At 41.2% G+C, this 27,287-nt stretch overlaps 1 protein-coding gene across 4 annotated transcripts in view; it reads left to right on the top strand.

The window, feature by feature from the left end:
- The first annotated feature begins 23,016 nt into the window (after positions 1-23,016).
- Positions 23,017-27,287, top strand: part of cdc42bpb (CDC42 binding protein kinase beta (DMPK-like)) — a 175,810-nt gene continuing 171,539 nt past the window's right edge. For 2 of the 4 annotated variants that reach the window (XM_080202549.1, XM_080202547.1), the window contains exon 1: positions 23,017-23,811. In XM_080202549.1, the coding sequence (XP_080058675.1) occupies positions 23,637-23,811 (175 nt within the window). In that variant the 5' untranslated portion in view covers positions 23,017-23,636. The remainder of the gene's footprint in view (positions 23,812-27,287) is intronic. The other 2 variants (XM_080202550.1, XM_080202548.1) reach the window with 1 other exon arrangement.

Below are 27,287 nucleotides of genomic sequence, written 5' to 3'. Positions count from 1 at the left end.
CGGTTAGCACTGCTGCCTCACAGCCCCAGGACCCCGGGCTCAATTCCGGCCTTGTGTACCATCTGCACATTTCCTCCGGGTACTCTGGTTTCCTCTCACAGTCCAAAGATGTACAGGTTAGGTTAATTGGCCATGTTAAATTGCCCTTTAATATCCCAAAATATGTAGGTTAGATGGATAAGCCATGGGAAATAGGTCACAGGGCTAGACCAGGGAATGGACTTGATTCTATTCTATGATTCTACTTTTCTTGAATATCTACAAGTATTGTTTAGAGTTTAATTTGTCAATATTGGTCAGTGTCTCTATGTATTTATAAGTCTGGTTTGAGACATCTCTTTTCATGGCAGTAAATCCTTACTTTGTTAATCACAACATTCATAATAGCTCTTCTGTCTGACACTGGGAATCTATACTATTGGATTCTCCATACCACGTCTGAGATATGGATGTCCCCCTTATGTTAATTGACCAAAACTACATATAGTATAGCGGATATACTACAATTTCATCCTGACATCTAAGGATTTAAAGTCAACTAATATGGCAATACAACCTATCATTTTGTCTATTATCACCTCAGACTATTTAAACATAGTGAGCAATGAGTAAACATCTTTCAATTGCCATTATAGACCAAGTTTTTCCTGTTCTTATCCTTAGCAGTCAAACAAGTGGTGGCATGATAGCACAATGGTCAGCATTGCTGCTTCACAGTGCCTGGGACCTGGGTTCAATCCCTAACTTTGGTCACTGTGTGGACGTTACACATTCTCCCCGTGTCTTTGTGAGTTTTCTCTAGGTGCCCTGGTCTCCTCTCATATTTTGAGTGATGTGCTGGTTAGGTGCATTGACCTGAACAGGCGCCAGACTGTGGTGGCTCAGGAAATTTCACAGTAACTTCATTGCATAATAAATTAACTTAATTTTACTTCCTCCCTTTTAACCCAGAAATGCTCAAGCTAATTGTAGCATCCTTACTTCCAGCCTGGGTGAGATTAGTCCACTCAGCACCAACCAATGCTTGAACCAAGAACTTCCTTACGCTATATAGCTCAGCCACTCATTGTCATGACCAATTGAACTCCAGTGGACTTCTACCCTCGAGTGTATTGAATCTGTATTTGTGATGTCCTAATACCCCATCCTCAGTCTATAGGGGAAGAGGCCTAATGTGTTCTCTGTCATACATGTTACTTGCTCTGGTTCTTGAGTGTCTCACTAACATTGCTCTTGTATACAAATAGCAAAGTTTCAATTTATATTCACAGTGATACATTACTCTCTATATACACTGAGCATGCCCTTTCGAGCTCAGGGTAATATGTAAAGTCTTGATTATATACCATTTTTCATTCCTCTGGGCAAAAACTGATTAGACAAATTTAGAATTCAATAAATAAGACAACATTTTCCCCTGTTGCATCTCTTGCTTTCAGAGTTACCAAAACCAAGCCATCCTTCGTTGTTGACTTGAAACACAAACCTGTCACGACTTGCAGTCTCTGATTGGGATGTGGCAATTAAAATGAGAGAGGAATTTGCCTGAGGATTAGTTGTCAGCTGTCTGATGCTGGAGATTTCTTGCTGTTCTGGTGGCCAGAGAGTCATTTGAGAATTGGTTTTCATACAATATCAATGCCTCATAAATAGGGAGTGGACTGACGGTCTGGAGGCTGTCAGCCTTTTGCCTCTCAGTTAATAAAAAGAATTCTGTGGTAAATAAGTGAAAGATGGTTAAACTGGTGTTTGAAAGCAGGCAACATTTTTGGGTGAACTGTGTAAACCATTTACACAATGAGATTTAGAATTACATATCTGGAAATGTATTCTTTTAGGTAAGACAAACTTTAAATTCTCCGAGAAGTTTAACTATGAATTGCAAGAATATCTATTGCAAAATAGCCAATATAGTAATCAATTACAGTGCAGTTCGAGGAGTTTTCATTACAAGGGAAGCTCAACAGGAAATTTTAAGGAAGAAACCAAAGGATTTAACTAAAGAAAAATAAACTTTAAAATACTTACAATAATGTGTACTATATAAAACTATGTCAGCAGCAGAACACCAGGGTCCAGCTGGGATGGTGCCTTCAGAATCCAATCTTCCTGTTCAGCATAAATAACACATAACATTCATGTCACACAAGTGCCAAACAATGACCATTTCCAGCAAAAGAGAACTGAACCAGAAATGTGCAGGTTAGGTGGATTGGCCATGCTCAATTGCCCTTAACGTCCAAAGATGTGTAGGTTAGGTGGATTGGCCTTGGTAAATGCGTAAGGGTAATGGGGATAGGGGGATGTGGTGTTGGATCTGGGTAAGATGGTCTTTTGGAGAGTCAAAAGAACAAAGAAAAGTACAGCACAGGAACAAATCCTTTGGCCCTCCAAGCCTGTGCTGATCATGCTACCCTAACTAAAAATAAATCTTCTGCCCTTACTCAGTCCGTATCACTCTATTTCCCCTCTATTCATGTACCCATCCAGATGCCTATTTAATGTTACTAATGTGCTGCTCCCAAATCATCCCCTGGCAGCGCTTTCCAGGCACCTACCACTTCCTGTGTGAAAAACCTCGCCCGCACATTTCCCTTCAGCTTTCCCCTTCTCACCCTGAGTCTGTGCCCCCTGTAATTGACACTTCTACTCTGGGAAAGAACTCCTGACTATCCACCCTGACTATGACTCTCATAATTTTGTAGACCTCTATCAGGTCTCCCCTCAACCTCTACCTTTCCAATGAAAACAATCCTAGTTTATTCAATCTCTCCTCCTAGCCAAAACCTTTGAGGCGAGGCAACGTCCTGATGAACCTTCTTTGCACTCTCTTCAAGCTTCCACATCCTCTGATAGTGTGGTGACCAGAGATGCACGCAGTACACCAAATGCAGCCTAACCAAGATTTTATGTAGCTGCAACATAATTTCCCGACTCCTGTACTCAGTGCCCCAGCTGCTGAAGGCAAGCATGCCATATGCCTTTTTAAGCACTTGGCCACTTACGTTGCCACTTTTAGGGAACTGTGGACCTGCACATCCAGATCCCTCTCTATGTTAATGTTTCTAAGGTTTCTGCCAATATAATTCATACCTAAATTTGATCCTCCAAAATGCATCACTTCACATTTGTCCAAATTAAACTCCATTTGCCACTTCTGTGCCTAAAATCCAACCTATCTATAACTGTTGTATCCTCCGACAATCCTCAGCACTACCAGCAATTCTGTCAAGCTTAGTGCCAACCGCAAACTTACTAAGTAGTCTACCCACATTTTCTTCCAGATAATTTATATACACTACAAACAGAAATCCCAGCACTGATCCCTGTGGAACACCTCTAGCTACAGATCTCCATTTTGAAAAACATCCTTCTACCGCTACTCTGTCTTTTATAACCAAGCCAGTTCTGTATGCAGCCCAGTCTTAATCCATGTGATTTTAGTTTTTGTACCTATCTACCATGTGGGACCTTGTCAAACACTTTATTAAAGCCCATAAAAATTGCATCCGCAGCCCTTCTCGCATTAATTTTGTTTGTCACCTCTTCAAAAAACTCAGTCAGGTTGGTGAGACATGATCTTCCCCTACAAAACCAGTCTGCCTGTCACTAACTAGTTCATTTTCCTCCAAATGTCCATATATCCCATCCCTCAGTATTTTCTCCAAAAGCTTCCCCACCACTGATGTCAGGCTTACCAGTCTATAATTTGTTGGATTATCCCTGCTTCCTTTCTTAAACAAGGGAACAACATTGACTATTCTCCAGTCCTCTGGAACATTGCCTGTGGTCAAAGAGGACATGTTAAGGCCCCAGCTGTTTCTCCCCTTGTCTCCTGCAGTAACCTGGGATAGATCCCATCCGGCCCTGTGTCGGTGCAGACTCGATGGGCCAACTGGCCTCCTTCTGCACATAGAGATTCTATGGAACCATCTCCCCTTTACACTCAATGATATTATCATTACTGAAGCTGCCACTATTAACATTCTGGGGGTTACCGTTGACCAGAAATTGAACTGGACCAGACATATAAATACAATGACTACAAAACTAGGTCAGAGGCTAGGAGTCATGTGGCATGTAATTCATCACCTGACTCCCCAAAGACTGTCCACCATTTACAAGGGACAAGTTAGGAGTCTGATGGAATACTCTCCACTTGCCTCGGCGACTACAGCTTCAACACCTCTCAAGAAGCTTGACACCATACAAAACAAAGCAGCCTGCTTGACTGGAGCCTCATCCATCACGTTGAACATTCATTCCCTGCACCACTGATGCACAATAGCAGCAGTGTGTACTACCTTCAAGGTGCATTGCAGTAACCCACCAACATTCCTTCTACAATTACCAAATCATGACTTCTACAAACTAGAAGGACAAGGGCAGTAGATGCTTGGGAAAACACCCACTTGCAAGTCCTCCTCCAAGCGTCACACCATCCTAACTTGGAAATATATCACAGTTCCTTCACTGTTGCAGAGTTAAAATTCTAACGGTATTGTGGGTGCACTTACAGCACATTCACTGCAGTGGTCCAAGAAGGCAATTCATCACCACTTTCTAAAGGGCAATTAGGGAAGTGCAGCAAATGTTGGTCCATCCAATGATGCCTACAATCTTTGGAAAAATAAAAAAAAATACACACACTCCAAGAGGCATCTCTGGGGTGTGAAAATTTATAGGGAGGGGAAGCTAGGTGACTGCTTGGGTCTTAAAGGAAACAGAAATTCTTAAAGGACAAAAAATAAGATTAAGAAAGACTTTCAATTTTACAAGTGGTGAAGCAAGAATTTTATCTTGATGAATAGAGGTAAGTGTATAGATTAAGCTATGCCTGCCAGAAGCTGGGATTTGCATAGCAATGATCTTAATATCTATTTAAAGGTTCTACCCTGGCAATGTCAGGAATGACTGCAGCACCTCAAGTAATAGTCTAATCACCTCTACAGTCCATCTTGATAATAGTTTGTAAGAGGGCAGCAATGTGATGCCAAGTGTTTTGGTTTTGAAATCTGTTTTACATGTCTGCCTTGCTGTAGTCATGTGACTATGCCATGCAGTTGCCTCTGGAGGCAGACATCTTAGAATCAGTTCATAAAGACCTCTTACTGAGAAATACCGGAGGTCCAACAGTCCCTATACATGAAATGCCAAACACTAGACAGAAATACAGGGCAAGTAAGCATGGGTGTGAGGAAAGCTGGTGCAACATCAGAAGGAGATGACAGTCCCTTTTATTTTGTCCCCAACTAACCTGAACTTCAGAAAAGCACCCATTACTGTATTGCGTTTTTTTACTTCTAACGTAACATACACTTTGGGTGGAATTTTCCCGTCCAGCCTGTCACAGGAATTGTAGCAGGCAGAACACGAACTATGCACAGCTCCATTGACCTCTGGTGGGATTTTCCAGCATTAGGGCCGGAAAATCCCACCCTCTAGTTCAGATAGTCAATTGATGCCAATTTCTTGAATAGTTTTGCATTATAGGCGAATGCCACCGGAAAAGACACATTCTCATCTGCCCGGATTGAAACCCAGACTGCAGAAACATGAAGACAATTTAAATCATCTTATTTTGAAATGTGAAATGAAAAAATATTCAAATAAATGGAACTGGCCATGAATCCGAATGTATTCCTCAGTTGTAAGATCAACTTGTGATATGACCTAATCGTCAGAAATTGGAATGCCTCAGTGAGGTTCAATATAATGAGGGAGCTGTGTAATCTTATAAAATTTGTACCGCTCAATAAGCAGATTTATTTTCAAATACTCCCACTTGAATTATACCTTGCCACATCAACCACATTGCTCTCATCGACCTTCCTTGTTACCTCATTCAAATCTCAATGAAGTTAGTTAAACACTAATTCCTTCTCACAAATACATGTTAACTTTCCTTAATGCATTCACATGTTACATTTGTCCTGGATAATTGTTTCTAAAAACTTTCTTGCCTTCCTGAGACCTATTGTTTTGCATTTATCCTTATACCCTCTTTTGAACAAGCATGCGGCATTTGCAATTCCCCAGTTTTCCAGCAATACAGCTGTATCTAAGGAGGATTGGACAGTTATTGACAATGCCTTGCAATTTCTACCCTTCCTTTAGTCAATTTCCTCAGATGTATCTGATCTGGCCCTGGTGACTTATCAGCTTGAAGTACAGTCAGCTTTCCCAATACATCCTGTTCATCAAGTTTATCTTTGTGTCGCAACCACTTCCTCTTTCACTTGACTTTGGCGGCAGCTCCTCATTGGTAAACACAGCTGCAAAGTATTCATTTAATACCTCCGCCATTCCCTCTCCTTCCATCTATAAAGACCCTTTTGTCCCAATCAGCCTCGCTCCTCCTTTGACTACCCTTTTACTATTAATGTGCCTACAAAAGACTTCTGGATTCCTGTTTATGTTAGCTGCCAGTTTCTTCTCATACTCACTTTTTATTTCTCTTAAACCTTATTTCACTTCCCTCTGAATCTTCTATATTGAGTCTGGTTTTAAATTGTATTATTAACCTGACATTTGTCATATGCACTTTTTTTTTGCTTCAATTTACTCTCTTTCCATTTCTTATCCAATGAACTCTAGTTTTTTGTCCTGCATTTCACCCTTATAAGAATGTCCTTCAACTGTACCAGAACTGTCTTCTATTTAAAGGCAGCCCATTGTTCTGTGACAGTTTTTACCTGACAATCTTAGATACTAATTTACTTCATCCAGATTCTCAATTCACTATTTTCATTTTGGATCTTTCCTTGTTCTTCTCCATAGATAACCTCAATCTTCATACCAAAATGCTGAATATCAAAATACTGTAAGTGCTACTCACTGTGGTGACTTTTAGCTGCAATGGCCAAGATGACTGTTGAGAAATAGTCCTGACTTGATACCTGGATACTGTGTTTCAGAGGGCAGTCACACCCCTTAAATTAACTACCTTGAGTTCGGCCAGTGGTCAGGGGCAGGAGGAGGTGACTGTGAGTGAGCCAGGCAGAGGGACCCAGAAGGTAGGGTTGCAGAAGCCTCAGCCCTTGTCCTTGTCCAATAGGTTAAAGATTCTTGCTACCCATGTGGATGAGAGGGTGGACTGTATGGAGGATGAGCAAACTGACCACAGTGCTACAAGGAGGTACTAAATAGAGGGGAGGGAGTGTCCAGTTGCATGGAAAATTAGAACATCAAAATTAAAAGAGATGATAGGAGTGCAGGTTAGTGATGAGGTGGATTGTTACCAAAAGAATAAAAGGAAGGGACAGAACGTGTGGACGTCATTTAACAACCGGGAACAATAAAAGAGTTGGGAAACTTGACAGTGGAACAAACCTAAAGGCAAAGGGAGAAATCTTACTATCTCACTGCTGACTGATGGGCGGGGTGAGCTGATAAGATCGCACGAGAGCTGAGATTTGCACCCAATTTCTCACCTCTGACGATCTTACCAGTACCGGATATCTAGATACCTGAAAAGGACATGAAGCTGATCTCAATATTTAAATGAAGACGTGATGGCCTCACCGAGGGGACCAGAGACCCCCCTGGGAGGTTGGGGGCAGAGGTGAGCTGCCCTTTAGGCTGTGCCCACCAGGTACCAGGCAGTGCCAAGGGTGGCTTGGAGGGGCACAGCCTGAGGGGGTAGGGCCTGACAGGGTCCAGCTGATCCAGGGCAGGGATCTGCTCCAGCGATTGGAGGGAGAGGCAGCGCTGTGCACTTGGCTCTAGCAATCGGGTCAGAGGACCGCTGCGCGCTCTGCAACTGGCAATTGGCTGATCTCTGCGTGGGGGCATGGTGGGGATTTTGGCCACAATCAGCATGTGTGGAAGTGGGGCGATCGACTGCAGAGCCCCGTACTCGTGGCGGGGGTGGGGGGTGGTGGGTGGCAATCAACCTGGGCAGGGGTAGCAATCAGTTGCAGAGCCCAGCAGCAGTGGGCAGGGGTGGAATTCTGCCAGAAGGCCGGTCACAGCTAAGGGGAGGCAGAGAATGATCTACTAACACAGAAATCTGAGCATTTGCAATTGTGCCCTCAGCTGTTATCAGCCGGCTTTCAGGTGAGTTAGGCCCCACCCGTTCTCCCTGCAGGCTGGTTTGGCCTAATTCTTTTTGTCAGGGTCAGGTAAGATTTGGCCTTTAAGCTGCCCAAAAAAAGTCCCAAATTTTTCCCATTTTCACGCTCATTTGGTACTTAGATCTCTTTGGCTGGCTCGGCCCCTTTGTATCTGAATACATAAAACATTCCGAATAAAATTAATAAGTTAACAGCACAAATGGAGACAAAGGGGTATAATGTTGTGACGATCACTAAAATATGGTTACAAGGAGACCAGGTCTGGGAATGAATATCCAAGAGTACTCAGTATTTCGGAAGGACAGACAGTAAGGAAAAAGAGGTGGTGTAGCATTGCAAGTAAAGAAAATGGTCAATGATGTAGTGAGAAATTATATAAACACTGGAGATAAAGATGTGAAATTAGGCTGGGTAGAAATAAGAAATAGCAAAGGAAAAAAGTCCCTGATGCGAGTAATGTATAGGTCCCCAACAAATAGTTCCACAATGTGGCACGGTATAAACCAGGAAGTACTGGAGGCTTGTAAGAAAGATACAGCAATAATCAGGGGTGATTTTAATATGCACATAGACTGGATTAATCAAATTTGCAAGGGTAGCCTCAAGGGAGAGTTCATTTAATGTATTAGAGATTGTTCTTTGGAGCAAAATGTTGTGGAACCGACCAGGGAGCAGGCTATTCTGGATTTGGTATTGTGTAATGAGTAGGGATTAATTAATGGCCTAATAGTTAAGGATCCTATAGAGAAGAATGATCATAATTAAATTCAAAATTCAATTTGAAGGTGAGAAATTGAACTCACCTTCTGGAGATAAACAAAGGTGACATGACATTGACATGAGGACAAACTTGGCCCTAGTGGACTGGGTAGGAGGTTAAATGGTAGGACAGTTGATGAACAGTGGCAGCTGTCTAAGGAGATATTCAATTCCTCCCAACTAAAATATATTCCAGAGAGGAAGGAAGACTGTAAGTAGAAAAGAAACATTCATGGTTAAGCAAGGAAGTTAGAGACAAAAACTAAGGCATACAATATTGCAAAGGCCAGTGGAAGGTTGGAAGATTGGGAAACTTTACATTATATTTGGACGACAGCTAGTCAGAGTACTGGCATTTAGCATTCCTATGAGCACATTTTGTCACTTTACCTATCCCATTACCACTCCATTTGACCTTGCGACATGATACCTTTTTCATTTCATTTTCATTTTGGCACAGTGGTTAGCACTGCTGCCTCATAGCGCGAGGAACCCGGGTTCAATTCCCAGCTGCATGAGTTGCCTCTGGGTGCTCTGGTTTCCTCCCATGTCCAAAGATGTGCAGGATAGGCGAATTGGTCATGCTAAATTGACCCTAGTGTCAGAGGGGGCTAGCTAGGATGTGTATGGGGTTATGGGGATAGGGCCTGGGTGAGATTGTGGTCGGTGCAGACTCAAATGGCCTTCTTCTGCCCTGTAGGATTCTATGATTTAATCTCTCCAGTCCTCCATCCTATCACAATTCTTCTCTTTTGCTCTTCTTCCCAACCTATCCCCTTTCTCTTGTTCGAAATCTATTAAATGTCTCAGTTCTGATGAAAAGCCACAGATCTGAAAAGTTAGCTATGTTTCTTACAGGTGAAGCAGCAACTGTGCAGAGAGAAATGAAGTAAACGCTACAGGCTGACAGCCTTTGATCAGAATCAGAAGAAGTTAAGAATTGTAGCAAGTTGAAGTAGGCAAAGGCAGAGAGGTGAAAAGGAAAGACCTGCAGTAGTGTGGAAAGCAGGTGAGATTAAATTTTTGAAAGTGTTGATGTTACAATATGAAAATGGCTCAATGGATCTAAGCCAGGAGCATGAAATAAGACAGAGACAAGAATTTTCCTTTGAGAGTAAATTAATTCACAGGATGCAGCATTACCACTCTTTGTCTCCTATCTACCCACTCAATGTCCCTGTTGACTCTCTTTATACTGAGTTAAATAGAACAATTAAACAAATGAACAAATTAACTAATGAACAGCCCCTAATAAGGGAATTGTAACAAAAAAATCAAAAGTATATCAAATTAAATTGAAATAACATTCCGAGAGCTTATTATCCACTCCGGCTCCTGCAACACCCACCAGTTGCTTTTCTTTATTTGTGTGCTCAGTTCTTAATCAGACAATGTCCATCATCGCTTAACAACATAATCAACCAACCATTAACAAAAGAGGATGGTAATGGGACAGATAAAGCAAAAGAGACGCCTGTCGAGGCGATGCAAATAGACATATATTACAGACAGGCGAGAGACAGACAAACTGCACTGATTTTTTCTTACCACTTGTCTGTAAGCAGGAGATGCATTTTGAATGTTTAATAAAATGTGGTGGTGTGTTTTCCTAATTTTTTGTGATCCAATTTATTAATAATCCACAGCAAACTCAAATTAGGATTAACTCAGAAGATTAGTTTATTTTTAATTCAAAACACTGGGGAAGGTGTTTGCAATGTCCCTCTCCAAATATACATATTCAGGAAGTGGAGGGGGGGAGGGAATTGAGAAAAGGGGTTTTACAATACAAGAACGACTGAAATGAATATGATCATGTGATTTCCAGAGTCCAAAGGCTGAAGGCCAATGAGGAATTCTTTCATGTAGAGGGGTTTGAGTTCAGGTGGCTGAAGGCTGGAGTTGTGTGCTGGAATTTTACCTCCTCACCTGCCTGAGGCTCATAAGATCCCACCTGAGGCCAAAAGAGAATGCCGTTCCACAAACCTTGCCCACCCTGGTTCAGGGGCAGGAAAGGCAGTAAAATTCCAGCCATAGTATTCAATTTTCAGTTAGTGCTGACTGCAAGATGAAGTAAGTACACAGGGGCTGGGTCAGTTTTGTAGGTATTAGTATGGAATCTTCCAGCAGAAACAGGCTTCAAGGTACGAGCCATTGTTCTGCTTGGAGGGGGCGAATTCTTGTTGGCTCACCAATTGAATGTTAAGACAGTGCTTAAAATTATATTGAAATTTCAAAATGGTCACGAGACATTAATTCTCTGCAATGGTTCCAAAAGGGATTTTTATCCATTGTCTGGAATTGACTTTGATATCAGGGCTCATGATGTTCTAGTCATCAGTTGTTGAAAGAGATATCATCTATGCTGAGGGTCCAGTGTTTGGGAATTCATTGTCTTGGCAGACCTATTCACTTTATGATCAAGGTGAGCTTATCAAATGCAAATAACATCCCTTTTGAAATGGGCCTGGTCAATCCCAGATGTGATATCTGTCTGTTAGAAGCACTGTCCTCATTGTGAGCTCTGAAGGTCAAATCTCCTTGTCTTTTGTGATTACAAATGTCCTGTAAAACCTATTACATCTCTTTTTTTTCCAGTTCTGAGGCAAGGTCATCAACCAGAAATGTTAACTTTGTTTGTGACTTCACAGGTCTTGCTTGGCCTGCAGACAGTTTCCAGTATTTTCTGTCTTTATAAACAAATGTGGAAATTGTGTTCAGCCCGTCCCAACTGTGTGGCAGGTGGGCAGCATGATGGCACAATGGTTAGCACTGCTGCCTCACAGCACAGGGACCCCAGGTTCGATTCCCAGCTTGGATCAATGTCTATGTGGAGTTTGCACGTTCTCCCTGTGTCTGCGTGGGTTTCCTCTGGATGCTGCATTTCCTCCCATAGTCCAAAAAACATGTTGGTTAGGTGCATTGGCCATGCTAAATTCTCCCTCAGTGTTCCTGAACAGGCGCCAGTGTGTGGCAACTAGGGGACTTTCACAGTAACTTCATTGCCGTGTTAATGTAAGCCTACTTGCGACTAATAAATAAACTTTAACTTTAATTTTAAGTGGCTGGGATAGAAGAAGAGCTAAAGAACGCTGCTTTGGACACCACGAAGTAAACTTCATAGTCTGTTATAGTATATATATAAAGTCTAGTATATTAACATCAAGTCTTTATTACCAACTCATAACGATGTATAGACATACAGTGGAGGGTAGGGGTATGGATCTGACTCAATCCTAGGTTTCTATGTCTCTGTCTAGAGATGGACACTAACTCTGGGTCATGTGTCTTCTTACATCACAGTGTGGGCGATACTGTACACAGACCCACATTAACACTGTATGTACCAGACCACATCTTCCCAATGCCACATCCCAGTCCCCCCCACCATCACCCCCCAGTTTTTATCTCATGGATGTAGAGTTACTTCAGTTTATTTTGAGTCTTGTATTGTTGTAACATTTGTGTGTTTACCTTATTGTCACAACTTTAATACTATTATAACATTATTGCTACTACAATATTCATTTCTTACATAGCTTGATGTTAAGCCACATCTGATTGATCTGCCTGGTATGATGGCACATGATTGTTGTTATCCTTTATTGTTTATTGCAGGCTGGATGAAATTGCATTCATCAACTTGCCGGTGACTTTTCTTCTTTTTCCCATTTGGGCCATTGGCAAGCTCTCTGCCAAGTTGATGAATGCAATTTGAGTAGCAGGCTTATCTCTGTGTTTTCTGGTTAATGGTGGCACAAGGTTCCAACATCCCTTGTGGTTCTTGAACATTGGCAGGAAGTGTGTGCAGTGGGTGGTGTGACTACGAACTGTACCATCGTGGTAAATGGAGGTAGCGGTCCCTCAGACTCAGATCCTTTTCTGGTATACGTTGCTATGGAGATGCAATAGTAATATTGCTTACAATAGGTTGGCCTGACCACTGGGGACTTTGCAGGATCTGGAATGGTGTTGGACAAAGCAGTGCCACAAAATAGAAAGAAAGATGGCAGGAGAAACTGAATACTCTTTAGTGTTTTGAGGACGAAGGACCATGATGTTTTGGCTGGCTAATGACAGTGATTGTCTTGACATCTTCTGCCATCTAGAGGAGATCTAGGGCTATGCAAAGATCCCTGCTCAGAGGAGACTTAAAATGATTCCAGACAAAGCATAATTATTTAAAGATCTGTTTGCTACTCCATGTTGTATCTCCACTGATCAGTTTTTCTTTGGCAGAGTATAATTCCTTTGTGCTACTTTTCAAGGTCACATTCTGTAATTGTGCTTCTGTGAATTGTTTTTGACAGACCTCACACACTATAATGTGAACTTCTACCTTTATTCACCAATGAATGTTCTGGATTTTCATCTCCTAGTATAAACTTTGTTTTTCCAAAGGTCCTTCCAAATGTGCAACTGCTTCCTCCTAGAACAGTGAACATTCCTGAGTCTTCTCTGAAAACTGAGTCGTCATTAAATTAATGTGTCTTGCTGTTAATATTCCTGAGGGACAAACTTGGACCTGAGGGAGCCTTGTATCATGAAAAGGTCCTTCAAGAGGTTTTCCTTTTTGTTGCAAAGCTCAAGTACTTTGTCTTGACTAATTTAGCAGAGTCTCATTGAGTTTGTTCTGCTGTTCTGCCATTCTGCTGCACAAGGTATTCATTCTGTCGTGTTAGCAAAGGGTATTGGATTGTTTTTGAATCTGATCTTGGAGGACAATACGCTGCTCTTTCAATGATTTTTTTTCTTGTGCAACTTTTGTTTTCTGATTCTGCACGTCTGTGTATAGCTTTGTCATTTCTGATAACTCTAATGCTATTTTTCTGAAGTAGCTTTCGTCATTATTCTAAATCCTTGTGTTTTTCCAGGAGTACCTACTGGTTCGTAAAAGAGTCCTTCAAGACAATGAGCTCCATGAGTGTCTTTCTTGTCTGCTATTGTGCCTGAATGTACCTGAGATTGAGTTCAGACAACTCGGGTTTGAAGAGAATATTTTCTGAATGATTCTTTCCTTTTTCTTGGTCCATCTGGTTCAAAACTTTGTCTTTCATTAGCAGCCACTGTTGCAGTTCTGCAGAAGTATCCATGTATTTGAAAAGGAAATCATTTGAGACTTCTGCCTTGGGCTCCCCATAATGATATATCATTAGGGCTTCTGGAAAGTTCCATTTCTCTCTGACACCCTCATGTGGTTAATTTAGGTGCTGTCTTTTGCCTTACCATCATTTCGCTGGGAGATTCCTATTTTTTTAAACTTTGAACTGTCCTTAATTGGAAGATTAAAATAGTCATCAAAGGCTGTTAGCAGTTCACTGACGCTGGTTGTGGATTCATCAATGTCTTGCATCAGTACAACATAATTTGCAAGATTATCTAACTTGCAAACTTGTAAAATAAAGCATAACTCTGGGATTTCTGTGGTTCTTTTAATATAAGTCTTATATCAGGAAATGTGAAAATTTATTGTCAAGATTGCCAAATGGCCTATTGGATTTGGCCCTTAGGTTGGTCCAAACCAATCTGATGAGTTGGATTTGTCCTTTTTCTTAGCCTTTTCTGCATTCTTGTGAGGATGAGGGGTCTGATCCAGGTGCTGTTACCATGAAATATCCTGTTTCAGGCATCATGTGATAGACTTTGTAATCTTGATTGTATTAATAGCAAGTCTTAACAATTCAAAGCTATATACATATATAGAGAAGACAGGTAGGGAGCTGATTCTTTCCTAAGTCTTTACCCATCTCTTTCATTTCTGGACTGACCCTGCCTCTGGGTCATGTGCCTTCTTACAAATTTCTGCAGAAACCAGTATACCAGGCATCTCCTCAGATACTGGTAACTCAGCTTTATCCATTTCCATGGGCAATACAAGCTTATTGTCTCGGTACTTCACTGCTTGGATAGTCAACAATGTTGCCAGCTAGCAGCATGATTTTAGGTGGCAATACTGGCTGCTGGGACAGCTCTTGTACTTGTAAACCGTTTATATGTTTCTGGATGGTTTTCCCTTGTACGTCCATTTCATAAGCCAAAGGTCCTGTTTTTGATTAAAAATTCCTGTGACCCAACTTGAGCTCCTTCCAAAATTTCTGACATACATGGTCTCCTCCATCAAAAACATCGTTGATTTACCTGAATCATGACGACCGTTTTCACAAACATGGACAAATAGCCTGTAGGTTGTAATTAGCTGCTGGATTTAGCTCATACAGTTATATAATATTAAACATTGCTTGGGGAAAAAGGGGTCATTTTTCAGAGTTCAGGAAAGATAGGTAGTTGGGAACAAGAGGTAATTTTATGAGGTGTTGTGTGTATAGCTATTAGTATAGTTAAGTGACAGTTGCAATGTATTATAGGCCTCCTTGTCATATGTTTTCTTTTATGCTATGAAATATTCTTTATTAATTGATCATAACAAGACTGTTCCTCCCTGGTTTGCATATCTTTTCTCACATTATAACAAATTGGAAATATACACCACGAAGAACCAATGTTCCAAGTTACCCTTCGGGTTTTGGGATTCCTTTGCATTTAACATCATCGGGATTTTTAATACAGGATACGTTTCGTGCTGCAGTGGAACATGGGTCTAGTTTATATACTTAAGTTCCTTGTGTGGACCTTATATGCCAAAGGTAGAAGTGCTACCTGCTGAGCCATGGCTGATACTCAAACGTTTTTTGCATGATGTGCGCAGCGTTGATATTAAACATTCATTCTTGCCCCTGCCAAGGAGATCTCCATCTGAAACAGTAAAAGATTTGTCATTATTATAACTGCTATAATAATCTCCATTCTATCTAGTTATGAAAGATATCTTATGCAAATTACAAAATTATGTGAGGAATGCATGCTTTGTGGCTGACATCAGTAAGATGCAGGCCATGAGTATTTCAATGGCTCTTAATGAATGTCTGTAGATGAGCTTGATTAGCATATAATCTTCCCACAACACAATAAGTTAGCGTTTATGATTTGTTCTAAATGTTGTCTGGTGTGCTCGTATACTTTGACATTATAAAGTCATGAAGGCTTTACAAATCACAAAGGCTCCTTCAGCAGCACTTTCCAAACCTGCGATCTCTACCATCTAGAAGTACAAAGGCTGCAGATGCTTGGTAACACCATCACCTGCAAGTTCCCCTCTAGGCCACACACCATTCCATTCAGGAAGGACATCGCTGTTCCTTCACCTTTGCTGAGTCAAAATCCTGGAACTCCCTTCCAAACAGCACTGTGGATGTACCCACACCACATGGGATGCAGCAGTTCAAGAAGACAGCTCAGAACCACCTTCTCAAGTGATTGGAATTATGTGCTGTTCCAACCAGCAACACCTGCATCCCATGAATGACAATAAAAAATTATGAACTAGAACATTTTAGTTTTTTGAAAGAATAACTGAAAGCAAAATGCTGCAGACGCTAAAATCTGAAATTATAATTAAAATTGCTGGAAACACTGCAAGTCAGGCAGCATCTGTGGAGAGAGGTCAGTAGGGTTAACTTTGCAGATTGCCAACTTTACATCAGAATGGTTTGGTAAGTCACTTCAATCAAGGATAATTAGGAAAGGGCAATAAATGCTGGCCTTGCCAGCAATGTCCACTCCCCATGAATGAATAAATTAAAAAGAAAAGATAGAGGTCTAAATTTCCGAACTTTCTGTCACTTTTTACATCTCTTGAGAGGAGAAGGGAACTTCTGCCCATCCTAGAGACGTATCTCTGACTCTAGCCCTTATTTTGTCTTTGTGATCATTTGCGTAGAAGTGGATTCCATGGTTCTGCAGGAAAGTCTTGTCATGTGAGATTCACTGCAGTATTTATTCCACAAATGACAGAAAGTATTTGATCTCCCATCCTGCACTAATGCAAGTTATAAAATTTTTTTGCTTAGCCACTCAAAAGATTTATACTTCTAATCAAGTAGCAAGATTCTTAAATCATCTAAATCTATTTCTGAAAATCTGACCCTCGTCATTAAATGGTAAAGATATTCATAATCTGTTGCACTTTACCCCTTCCTATCACATTCATCACTTAACCTCAAATGAAGACCATTTCTCCAGAAGTACTGAACAGATTCTTTTTTAGCTTCTTAAACTTAGGGCTGTGTTTTCAGTAGCAGCAAGAGTAAGTCGCCACTCATTGGAAACTATGGATACAATAATAATTTTGTACATTGCCTACTCCCCTATATTGAGATAAGAAAACTCTTTGTAGCTGAAACTAGTTGAAGCAGTTTAAGATCAGAATTATCCTGTCTACCTAAATTTATAAAAATACAAGGGATTCTGCTTTATGACACGAGATAAGAATTTTGCCATTGTCAACTATACTTTAGCAACATCTTTAGACAGGCCTGGAAGCCTGTGCTTTCAAATGTTTTGATGTGATAATGAGCCACCTAAGGTTCAAGTATTAAGATGTTCATCCTGGGAAAGTTAGTCTTATCCTGATACTTTACTATTTCTATGCTGAAACTGAGGTAAAGGAGTACAGCGTAGCAACTATCTCTCCAATTGTCTCCCACTCTCATTGAGTCAAACATTACACATGCATATCCTCTCATGTTGTGGCACCACATATTGAGGTGCCTAGCATACTATCATTCATTTATGTAGCTTCTGTTCATTTCTTCAAACTATCACACCTTATAACAGTATTTCAAATGCTTGTGTTCATAAACGTGTATTTAGTTCTCTAAATTTTTGTAGAGATAAGAAGTCATGGAGTTTGCAATTCAATGATTACAAAAATGTCATACAGAAAATAAGGTTAATCACAATTATTTAACTTAGGCAGTCCCTTGGGGGCAAAGGTGACTTGTTTTTGCTGTGATTTGATGGGTTCTGGGATGGCTGGTAAGTCCAATGCATGATCTGCAGACTCTGCCACGTTCTTGGCATGCGATGCTTGGCAGGTTGGATAGATGAGTTGTCTGGTTGTTTGTGTGCTGTTTCCAACCCCGTTGACTTCGCCTCTGCATGTTTCTGACAAAGTCTCCTTATATGTTCAATATCTCCCCAAATGTGCCTTCTCCATTTTGGTTGGTCACAGGCCAGAAACTCCCAGGAGTCGGCAGGGATCTCTTTAGGGATGCTTTGAGCTCCTTTCTTCCCATTGCCATGTTGGTTTTAATTTAAAAATTTACTAGATCTGGGAAAAGTTCCATTAGATTAGAAAATAACAAATGTAACTCATTTATTCAAAAAGAGTGGGAGACAGAGAGGAGTTAAGCCAGTTAGATTAACATCTGTTCTCAGGAAAATGTTAGAAGCTATTATTAAAAAGGTTATAGCAGGGTACGTGGATAAATTCAAGGTAATCAGTGGAGTCAACACAGTTTTATGAAAGGGAAGTTATGTTAGTGCTGATGGAACTCCCCTGGAAGCAGCCTTCTAGTCAAAATACACACATTGACACTCTGCTTCCTGCCACTGAGCCAACTTTGGAACCTACTTTCCACTGTTCCTTTTCTATAGGTTAGTTAAGGAATAGTATTGTGGAGGTTAGGTAGCAGATTGCCTAACCATTTTCTTAGACAAACGGGCTTGGCACTGAACCTAGGGGTTTGTGCAGCTGCTTGTTTCCTAAGGAGGGGGCAGGATTAGACCTGTTCAATTTAATATGGAAAAATATATATTTGAATGAACATGTAATTGTTGTTGTCAGTACTGTAACCACTGAGTATTAGCTATACATAATATGCAACTATTGAAATGAGAGACGTTTACATTTTAGAGATAAAATACACCAGCATGTGCTGATTGCACTAAATGAGCGAGCATAAAATTGAAACGAAACAGAAATTGCTGGAAATACTCAGCATATCAGGCAACATCTATAGAGGGAAAAACAGATCGATGACCTTTCACTGTTATAAACACTGCTCTGATTTGATTTGACTCATGCTACCAAAGTGCACAAAAGACTAGGAGAGACAGATAGCACCAGAATAGGGAACAGAATATTATTAGGTGGGGTCAGAATAACAGAAAACATAATAATATCTAAATCAGTGTTACAATACAGATATGTGAACGCACAAAATGTGATCAATAAGATTGGTGTGTTACAGGCACAGATTGTCTCATGGAATTACATTCCCATTGCACCAGGGACACATTCCCATTGCTCCAGGGAAACACATTCCCATTGCTCCCAGGACACATTCCCATTGCTTCAGGGACACATTCCCATTGCTTCAGGGACACATTCCCATTGCACCAGGGACACATTCCCATTGCACCAGGAAACACATTTCCATTCCCATTGCTCCAGGGGAACACATTCCCTTTGCTCCAAGGACACATTCCCATTGCTTCAAGGGAGACACATCCCTAGTTCTCCAGGGGGTCACATTCCCATTGCTCCAGGGGGTCACATTCCCATTGCTTCAGGGTCACATTCTCATTGCTCCAAGGTCACATTCCCATTGCTCCAGGAAACACATTCCCATTCCCATTGCTTCAGGGGAACACATTCCCTTTGCTCCAGGGACACATTTCCATTGCTTCAAGGGAGACACATTCTTATTGCTCCAAAGTCACATTCCCATTCCTTCAGGGACATATTCCCATTGCTCCAGGAGGACATTACCATTGCTCCAGGGAAACATTACCATTGCTCCAGGGTCACATTCACATTACTCCAGAGACACATTCCCGTTGCTTCAAGGGAAACACATTCCCATTCTTCCAGGGACACACTCCATTCCCATTGCTCCAGGGACACACTCCATTCCCATTGCTCCAGGGACACATTGCCATTGCTCCAGGGATACACTCCATTCCGATTGCTCCAGCATCACATTCCCGTTGCTCCAGCGTCACATTCCCATTGCTCCAGGGTGACATTCCCATTGATCCAGGGACACATTCCATTCCCATTGCTCCAAGGTCACATTCCCATTGCTCCAGAGACACATTCCCATTGACCCAGAGACACATTCCCATTGCTTCGGGGACACATTCCCATTCCTATTCCCATTTCTATTGCTCCAGGGATACATTTCCAATGTTCCAGGGGGACACTGTTATAATTCAGGTCAGGAACTCCAAAGTGTTTCATGAACCTTGCCTGGATCATAAGTTTGTTCTTTGAATATGGCTAGGATAAGCATGATATGTTTCACTTTGGGTATGATTCAAATGACTCACTAGGGAGCTTTCATCAAACAAACTTTATTTAAGAATATGGTTAACACGTATAGCAAGAAAATTAGCAACAACTTTTATCAATTACAAACAAAAAACAAAACGACCACGATAATGTAAAATCTTTAACAAACATATTTGTAGATATGTTCTATAGATATGTTAAGAACAGAAGGTTGGTTAGGGCAAGATTGGGGCCAGTTAGAGACAGCAGTGGGAATTTGTGTGTGGAGCCGGAAGAGATTGGAGAGGCATTGAACCAATATTTCTCTTCGGTGTTCACGCAGGGGGACATAAATGTAGCTGTGGAGAACACTGGGTTACAGGGTTGTAAACTGGACAGTATTGCAGTTGATAAGGAGGATGTGCTAGATATTCTTGAGGGTTTGAAAATAGATAAGTCCCCTGGGCTGGACGGGATTTACCCTAGGATTCTCTGGGAGGCAAGAGAGGCGATTGCAGAGCCTCTGGCTCTGATCTTCAGGTCGTTGTTGGTCACAGGTATAGTGCCGGAGGATTGGAGGATGGCGAATGTTGTCCCATTGTTTAAGAAGGGGAACAGAGACTTCCCCAGGAATTATAGACTGGTGAGTCTTACTTCTGTTGTGGGTAAGGTTTTAGAAAAAATTATTAGGGATAGGATTTATAGTTATTTGGAGAGTAATGAATTGATTGGAGATAGTCAGCATGGTTTTGTGGAGGGTAGGTTGTGCCTTACTAACCTTATTGAGTTTTTTGAGAAAGTGACCAAAGAGGTGGATGGGGGTAAGGCAGTTGGCGTGGTATATATGGACTTTAGTAAGGCGTTTGATAAGGTTCACCATGGAAGGCTTCTGCAGAAAATGCAGATGTATGGGATTGAGGGTGATTTAGGTAATTGGATCAGGAATTGGCTGGCGGATAGGAGACAGAGGGTGGTGGTTGATGGTAAGTATTCGTCATGGAGTTCAGTTACGAGTGGTGTGCCTCAGGGATCTGTTTTGGGGCCACTGCTGTTTGTAATTTTTATAAATGATCTGGATGAGGGTATAGTTGGGTGGATTAGTAAATTTGCTGATGACACCAAAGTCGCAGGCGTGGTAGATAGTGAGGAAGGGTGTCTTAGTTTACAGGGGGACTTGGACAAGTTGCAGAGCTGGGCCGAGAGGTGGCGGATGGAATTTAATGTGGAAAAGTGTGAGGTAATTCACTTTGGCAGGAATAACAGATGTGTGGAGTATAGGGCTAACGGTAGGACTCTGAATAGTGTGGATGAACAGAGGGATCTAGGTGTATGTGTACATAGATCCCTGAAAGTTGGGAATCAAGTAGATAGGGTTGTTAGGAAGGCATACGGTGTCTTGGCGTTTATTGGTAGGGGGATTGAATTTAGGAGCCGCAGCATCATGTTGCAACTGTACAAGACTCTGGTGCGGCCGCACTTGGAGTATTGTGTGCAGTTCTGGTCCCCACATTATAGGAAGGATGTGGAGGCTTTGGAGAGGGTGCAGAGGAGGTTTACCAGGATGTTGCCTGGTATGGAGGGGAGGTCCTATGAGGAGAGACTGAGGGATTTGAGGTTGTTTTCGTCAGAAAGAAGGCAGCTAAGAGGGGACCTTATTGAAACATATAAAATGATTAGAGGTTTAGATAGGGTGGACAGTGATAGCCTTTTTCCTCGGATGGAGAAAGCTAGCACGAGGGGGCATAGCTTTAAATTAAGGGGTGGTAGTTATAGGACGGATGTCAGGGGTAGGTTCTTTACCCAGAGGGTGGTGAAGGATTGGAATGCCCTGCCTGCTGCAGTTGTAAATGCGCCTAGTTTGGGGGCATTTAAGAGATCCGTGGATAGGTTTATGGATGGAAAGGGTTTGGTTTAGGTTAGAGGGTCATTGCTTTTTAACTGGTCGGCGCAACATCATGGGCCGAAGGGCCTGTTCTGCGCTGTAATGTTCTATGTTCTATTTAAGATGTTCCAATCAAACAAAAACTTCCCATAGACAAAAAATCCATTCCACAGGTATAACACAACAAAGACTAATGCTCATGTGATACTGAAACTGAGTCCTTTGGTTGGAGAATTGAAAATCCTGACTTCTCATCTTTGTAAATTCTGACAGCCTTCTGAACACCACCAAAACAGTTTGAAGTCAGAACAGTTGGTCAAGCCACCAAAAGCAATTGTTCTACCCCAGGAAGGCAAGAAGTTTTGCTTTCAGTGAACCAGCAGAATTTCCAAAACCAGGGAGAGATAGAAACATTTCTTTTCAGCTTGATGTCCCTTCTAAAACTAAAAGCTGCAGCCAGCCGAAACAGAAAATGAAATCTAAATTCACAAGAGAGAAAAATCTGTCCACTACACATGATCTTTCTCCTAATAATGCATGATCATAAAACACCTCAGAGTAAACAACCCCATTTAAACCACTGACGGAGCAATAAATAAGACCTCTAGCAGATGGGTCCAGCAGCAATGAAACCAAAACGGCTTATAGCTACAAAGAAAATAACTTAAGAAACATTTCTTAAAGGCACATCTTATTGCTCCAGGAATACATTTCCATTGATCCAAGGGATTACACTCCCATTGCTTCAAGGTGACACATTCCCATTGCTTCAAGGTGACACATGCCCATTGCTTCAAGGTGACACATTCCCATTTCTCCAGTGGGAAGATATACACATTGCTCGAAGAGGACACATTCCCATTCGTTCAAGGACATAGACTCCTCGCTCGAAGGAGACACATTCCAATTGCTCAAGGGGACACAATCCCGTTTCCATTGCTCCAAGAGAACACATTCCCATTTCCATTGCTCCAGGGGAAACATTCGCATTGCTCCAGGAACACATTCCCATTGCTCCAAGGGGACACATTCCCATTCCCGTTCCTCCAAGGGGACACATTCCCAATCTCATTGCTCCAAGAGGACACATTCCCATTCCCGTTCCTCCAAGGGGACACATTCCCATTCGCTCGCGCTCCAGGTTCCTGGCGGTTGCCATGGGGATGGGCTGTCAATCAGGTGACGTTGCGGTGTTTCCGGTGGGTGTCTTTGTGGAGCTGGAGAGCCGCTGCAGCCCAGTGTCCGCGGCTGAGGGACAGAGACTGAGGAGTTGGAGCCGTGCGGCACCCGCCCGGCTTTCCGTGAGAGACAAGAGACTGAGAGCCGGAGCCCAGCGGCCACAGTCCGGGCCAAACAGCAGCAGCGGCGGGGACAGCAGGCAGACAGGCGGGCAGAGGCCGGCATGAGCGCCGCCGGCTCCACACCGAGCAGCAGCCGCACGGGCGCTGGCAGCGGCGGCGGGGCCGGGAGATGAGGAGGGTGGGCTGAGCGGGCGAGCTGGCTCCGCGGGCCCGGGCTCCAGCACCACCAGCGAGAGCGGCGGGGTTTGGTGCCGGCGGGGGGGAAATCTCCTCAGCAGCTGGGCCTGAGCTTTCCATTCCTCTGGCCCCCTTTTTTCAACTTCAACCGTGAAAATGTCAGCTCCTGCCTCTTTTAATGTGAAATAAATCACCGCTTTGATCTCCTTCGGGCAACTGGACGCGGCTCAGTGGTCGCCCCTTTTTTTCTGAGGAGGATCCTTTCGGAGGGGTCGAAAGGAACAGAGTGAAAAAGAAAGAGAGGAAAAGATAAACTTGGGGGGGATAAAATGTCAGCCAAGGTTCGCCTGAAGAAGTTGGAGCAGTTGCTCCTGAACGGACCTCAGATGAACGCAAGTTCCATGAGTGTGGAGACTTTGTTGGATATTTTAATTTGTTTATACAACGAATGTAGCAGTTCGCCCATCCGACGGGAAAAATACATTGCTGAATTCCTGGAATGGGGTAAGCGAATCCTTAAAAGTGACCCACTCTTTTGAACTGCGCCCAGATTCAAGAAAGAACTGTTTTGTTTACTTTTGTGGAACAGGTTGGGCTAAACCTCTCCGCATTTTCCACTAAGCATCGAAAAAAAAGAACCATTTTCATATTGCTGACTGTTCATCAAAATTCTCGATTAATAAGTAACTCAGATTTTAATGCTTTGATATGTTACGAATTTCCAAATCATGATTGCTTTTATTTTTTAAAAAAAGTGCCCCGACTTGGACAAAAAAAAAATTGGAGTGAGAGACAATTAATCTCTTCCACAACATGTTCAGGCAGACGTCTGCCTGACTTTTTTTTGCTCAGTAGCTTTCCTTATAACAAACAAGGACCAGCAGCAGTTTAATCCAAATGCTGCTTGTTGCAGCCCATTTGTTAGCTTTTTATTAACGAGTACTTCATTGTACATATTTCACAATTTCAAGTCAGGTAGACATGTGATGGGAATAAAAGCTCTTCTGTTTCTTCTACTACCAGTTTGTCAATTCTTAATGTGCTATTTCTAGAGATTAGCTTGCTGGGAACAGGCATAATATTATTACAGCAATGTAGTAACAGTTTTATTCAGTTTAGTTTATAATTAAATGGCTAATGTTCTGTAATATGTTCACAAACTAAGAGGATTCACTTCGTGGCCTATTTTATTGACCTTAGTAATGCGATTGGCAACTGAATGGTGAGCCATTGTATTCACTTTCAACTTGGCATAAAAAGGACACATACTTTAAAAGGTAGCAGTGTGACAACTTGCACAGTTCAATTTCTAGAAAGGCATCTTCCATATTATTTGAGATCTGACATCATTGGGTGGTGCTAGCAATGTCTGTTATAGTTTGGGGATTTGTTGTAATCCATGCTGCTAATTCCATAGACTCTGTCGTTTTAACATGTAATTGAATCATTTTCAGACATATAATTCCTGAATCTTAACAGTTTTAAATTTCTATTGATCAGAAATAGATTGATTTAGAAATATATATTCTACACTGTTGTGTGCATGTATGCATAAATCAGTTAGGTTGTTGTGAATGGGCCTTCGTATTGCTACTCTTTTCGTTAGAAATATGAACATGACTTATCACTGGAAAGCTTTAAAATCCATTGCCAACATGCTTTCTAAGTGTACAGAACTACATTGTTTTAATTTAAATTGAAGTTGGTCAAGATTTTAAAGTAAAATCAGTCTTGCTTTTTAATATTACATCTAATAGTTTCTGAATCAATGTATTTCTCGAACCCTATCTTTTTCTTCTATTAATCAATCATGCAGATTACAAATTTTTTAAACGGCTTGGAAGGAGCCTTCACCGTGTCTTACTTTGCATAGCCATTTAACTATAATGTTAAACATTGCAATACATCTGTTAATGTACTGAATAATCAACCAAACTGGTTGCTCTTTTTTTTAGAACTATACTTTGGCTCACTTATATTGATAACTCTTAAAGTAGTATGAGCCATCTAAAACTGAGTACATATACACACTTAAATACAGAGTACTATTAATGGAATAAGTTTTTAGATAAAAAAATCTACCTTTAATAATGCAGCTGTTGTCATCTCAGTCATATTAGAACTCATTTGCAGGTAATTGTATGGAATTTTGCAGGGACCCTAGATGAGGGCTTTTCTTTTTATGAACCCTCTGAAAAAGCAATGTTGGGACAGCTTCAGAATAAAAATAAAACCTTGCATGTGAGTAAATGTCTCTTTGCAGCCCTTATGAAACTTCTCTTTTGGGGCTCCCTCTTTGACTGCAGCACATGAATTGCTGGCTTGTTAACTGTACAGTGGAGATTAGATTTATGCGTAAAAAGATTTGTCACTATATACACTATTGATTTATGTAGACTGAATGTGATTTTTATATATGTTTTTATTTCTGTGCTAATTGGACCACAGTGCACTCAATGCCAAATTATTATGCTTCATTCATTCATTAATCTTTTACAATTTAGTTAAAATATAGTTTTAATATTTAGTTAATTGCAAGTGATTTTGAAGAAGCAACTGGATCAATAAAGGGTATGTAGCAGGTGTGGTATACATGGATTTTCAGAATGCATTCAAGAAGGTGCTTCTGAAAAAGGCTCTTTGCAAAGCAAGGGCTTCTCCTGGTGCACTGTTGCAACTTCAACGGGAACCCTGTTTATATTTAATGGGATTTCCACCATCTGATTAGGGGACACCAGAGGAGATTGACCACTGAAGATTAGGCATTGCTTGAACTAGACAAGGTTTGGAAGTGGTGTACCTCAGAATGTTAAGAGTCCATCTTTGTTTTTGGTGCAAATAGATGATCTGAGCTTGCACGTAGAGATCACGTTATCAGAGTTTGTTGATGACAACAGAAAAGGTGGGAGGTTTGATGAGGCAAAAAAGCATTTGCTATATTGGGGCTATCTCCACTGAATCAGAAGTCATGGAAGATTTATTCAAGGTTCAACACTTCCGATACATTAAGGCTAATGATCAACCATGATCATACTGAAAGGCAGAGCAGGCTGAGGGTGCCGTTTGACTTACTCCTATTTTTTGTGCTCTTATGGATAACAAATTATTATTCCCTTGGTTGGGAAATGATCAATGAGTTGTAATTAATTATATTTAAAACAAGAAGAGAGCATAGGAGCAATGTTTTTACATCAAATGTTGGTGCATGTAGTGATCCATCATGAGGAATAATTAAATAGAGTTCATTGTATTTAAAGAAAAACTGGCTGTTTATTTGTTGTGGAAGTTTAAGGTAAGAGGGCAGGCAATGGGATTAATTTTGGATAACTCTGATAAAGAGCATAATGGGCTGAATGGTAGTCTCAAACAGAAAAAATTCTGCTTCAAGTTTCTACATGCTAGAAGTTCATTAAATTTCTTTGTTCACCAAGGTTTTTGCCTAAAAGGTAGAAAAACTTCAGTCACCTACTGACAACAATTAAAGCTATTTACACTGTAGCTGACTTAATTACTTCATTGTACAATGTTTGCGATCTTGTGGTGGAATGGTTTATTCATTAGTTGTCTTTTTGAAATATTTTCTACTTGCAGAATGCCAACTCAAATTTTGAAAGTGGGGGATGAAATTAAATTTTAATCATAGTAATCTGGAGTCATTTACAGTTGAAATGCTTTTGTGATGTATTGAGAGGGTTTTGTCTGGCTGACATCTGTTCCATTGTTCCCAATTCTGTCATTGTAGTTATTTCTCAACAAACAAAACTTGTAACTTTTAAAGAAGATCGTCATATTTGAATTTAAAAACTCCAATAAAAAAAAAATTTCAGTTAAGTCCCCAGTAGAAGACCCTCCAACATATTTTGAAATTGATTAGTGATACTTGCTACGTATTAAGAGGTGGATTCAGTGTTGTTTAGTTTGTGCCATAATTACTAGGGGTGTTAGAAAAATGGCAGCTGCTGTTTTTTTTAAAGGCCTTT

The sequence above is a fragment of the Carcharhinus amblyrhynchos genome, chromosome 14, assembly GCF_965287045.1.
Source record: "Carcharhinus amblyrhynchos chromosome 14, sCarAmb.v2.hapA, whole genome shotgun sequence".
NCBI lineage: Eukaryota > Metazoa > Chordata > Chondrichthyes > Carcharhiniformes > Carcharhinidae > Carcharhinus > Carcharhinus amblyrhynchos.
Note: the sequence above shows the minus strand (reverse complement) of the source record. Positions and strands in the feature narration are given on the sequence as shown.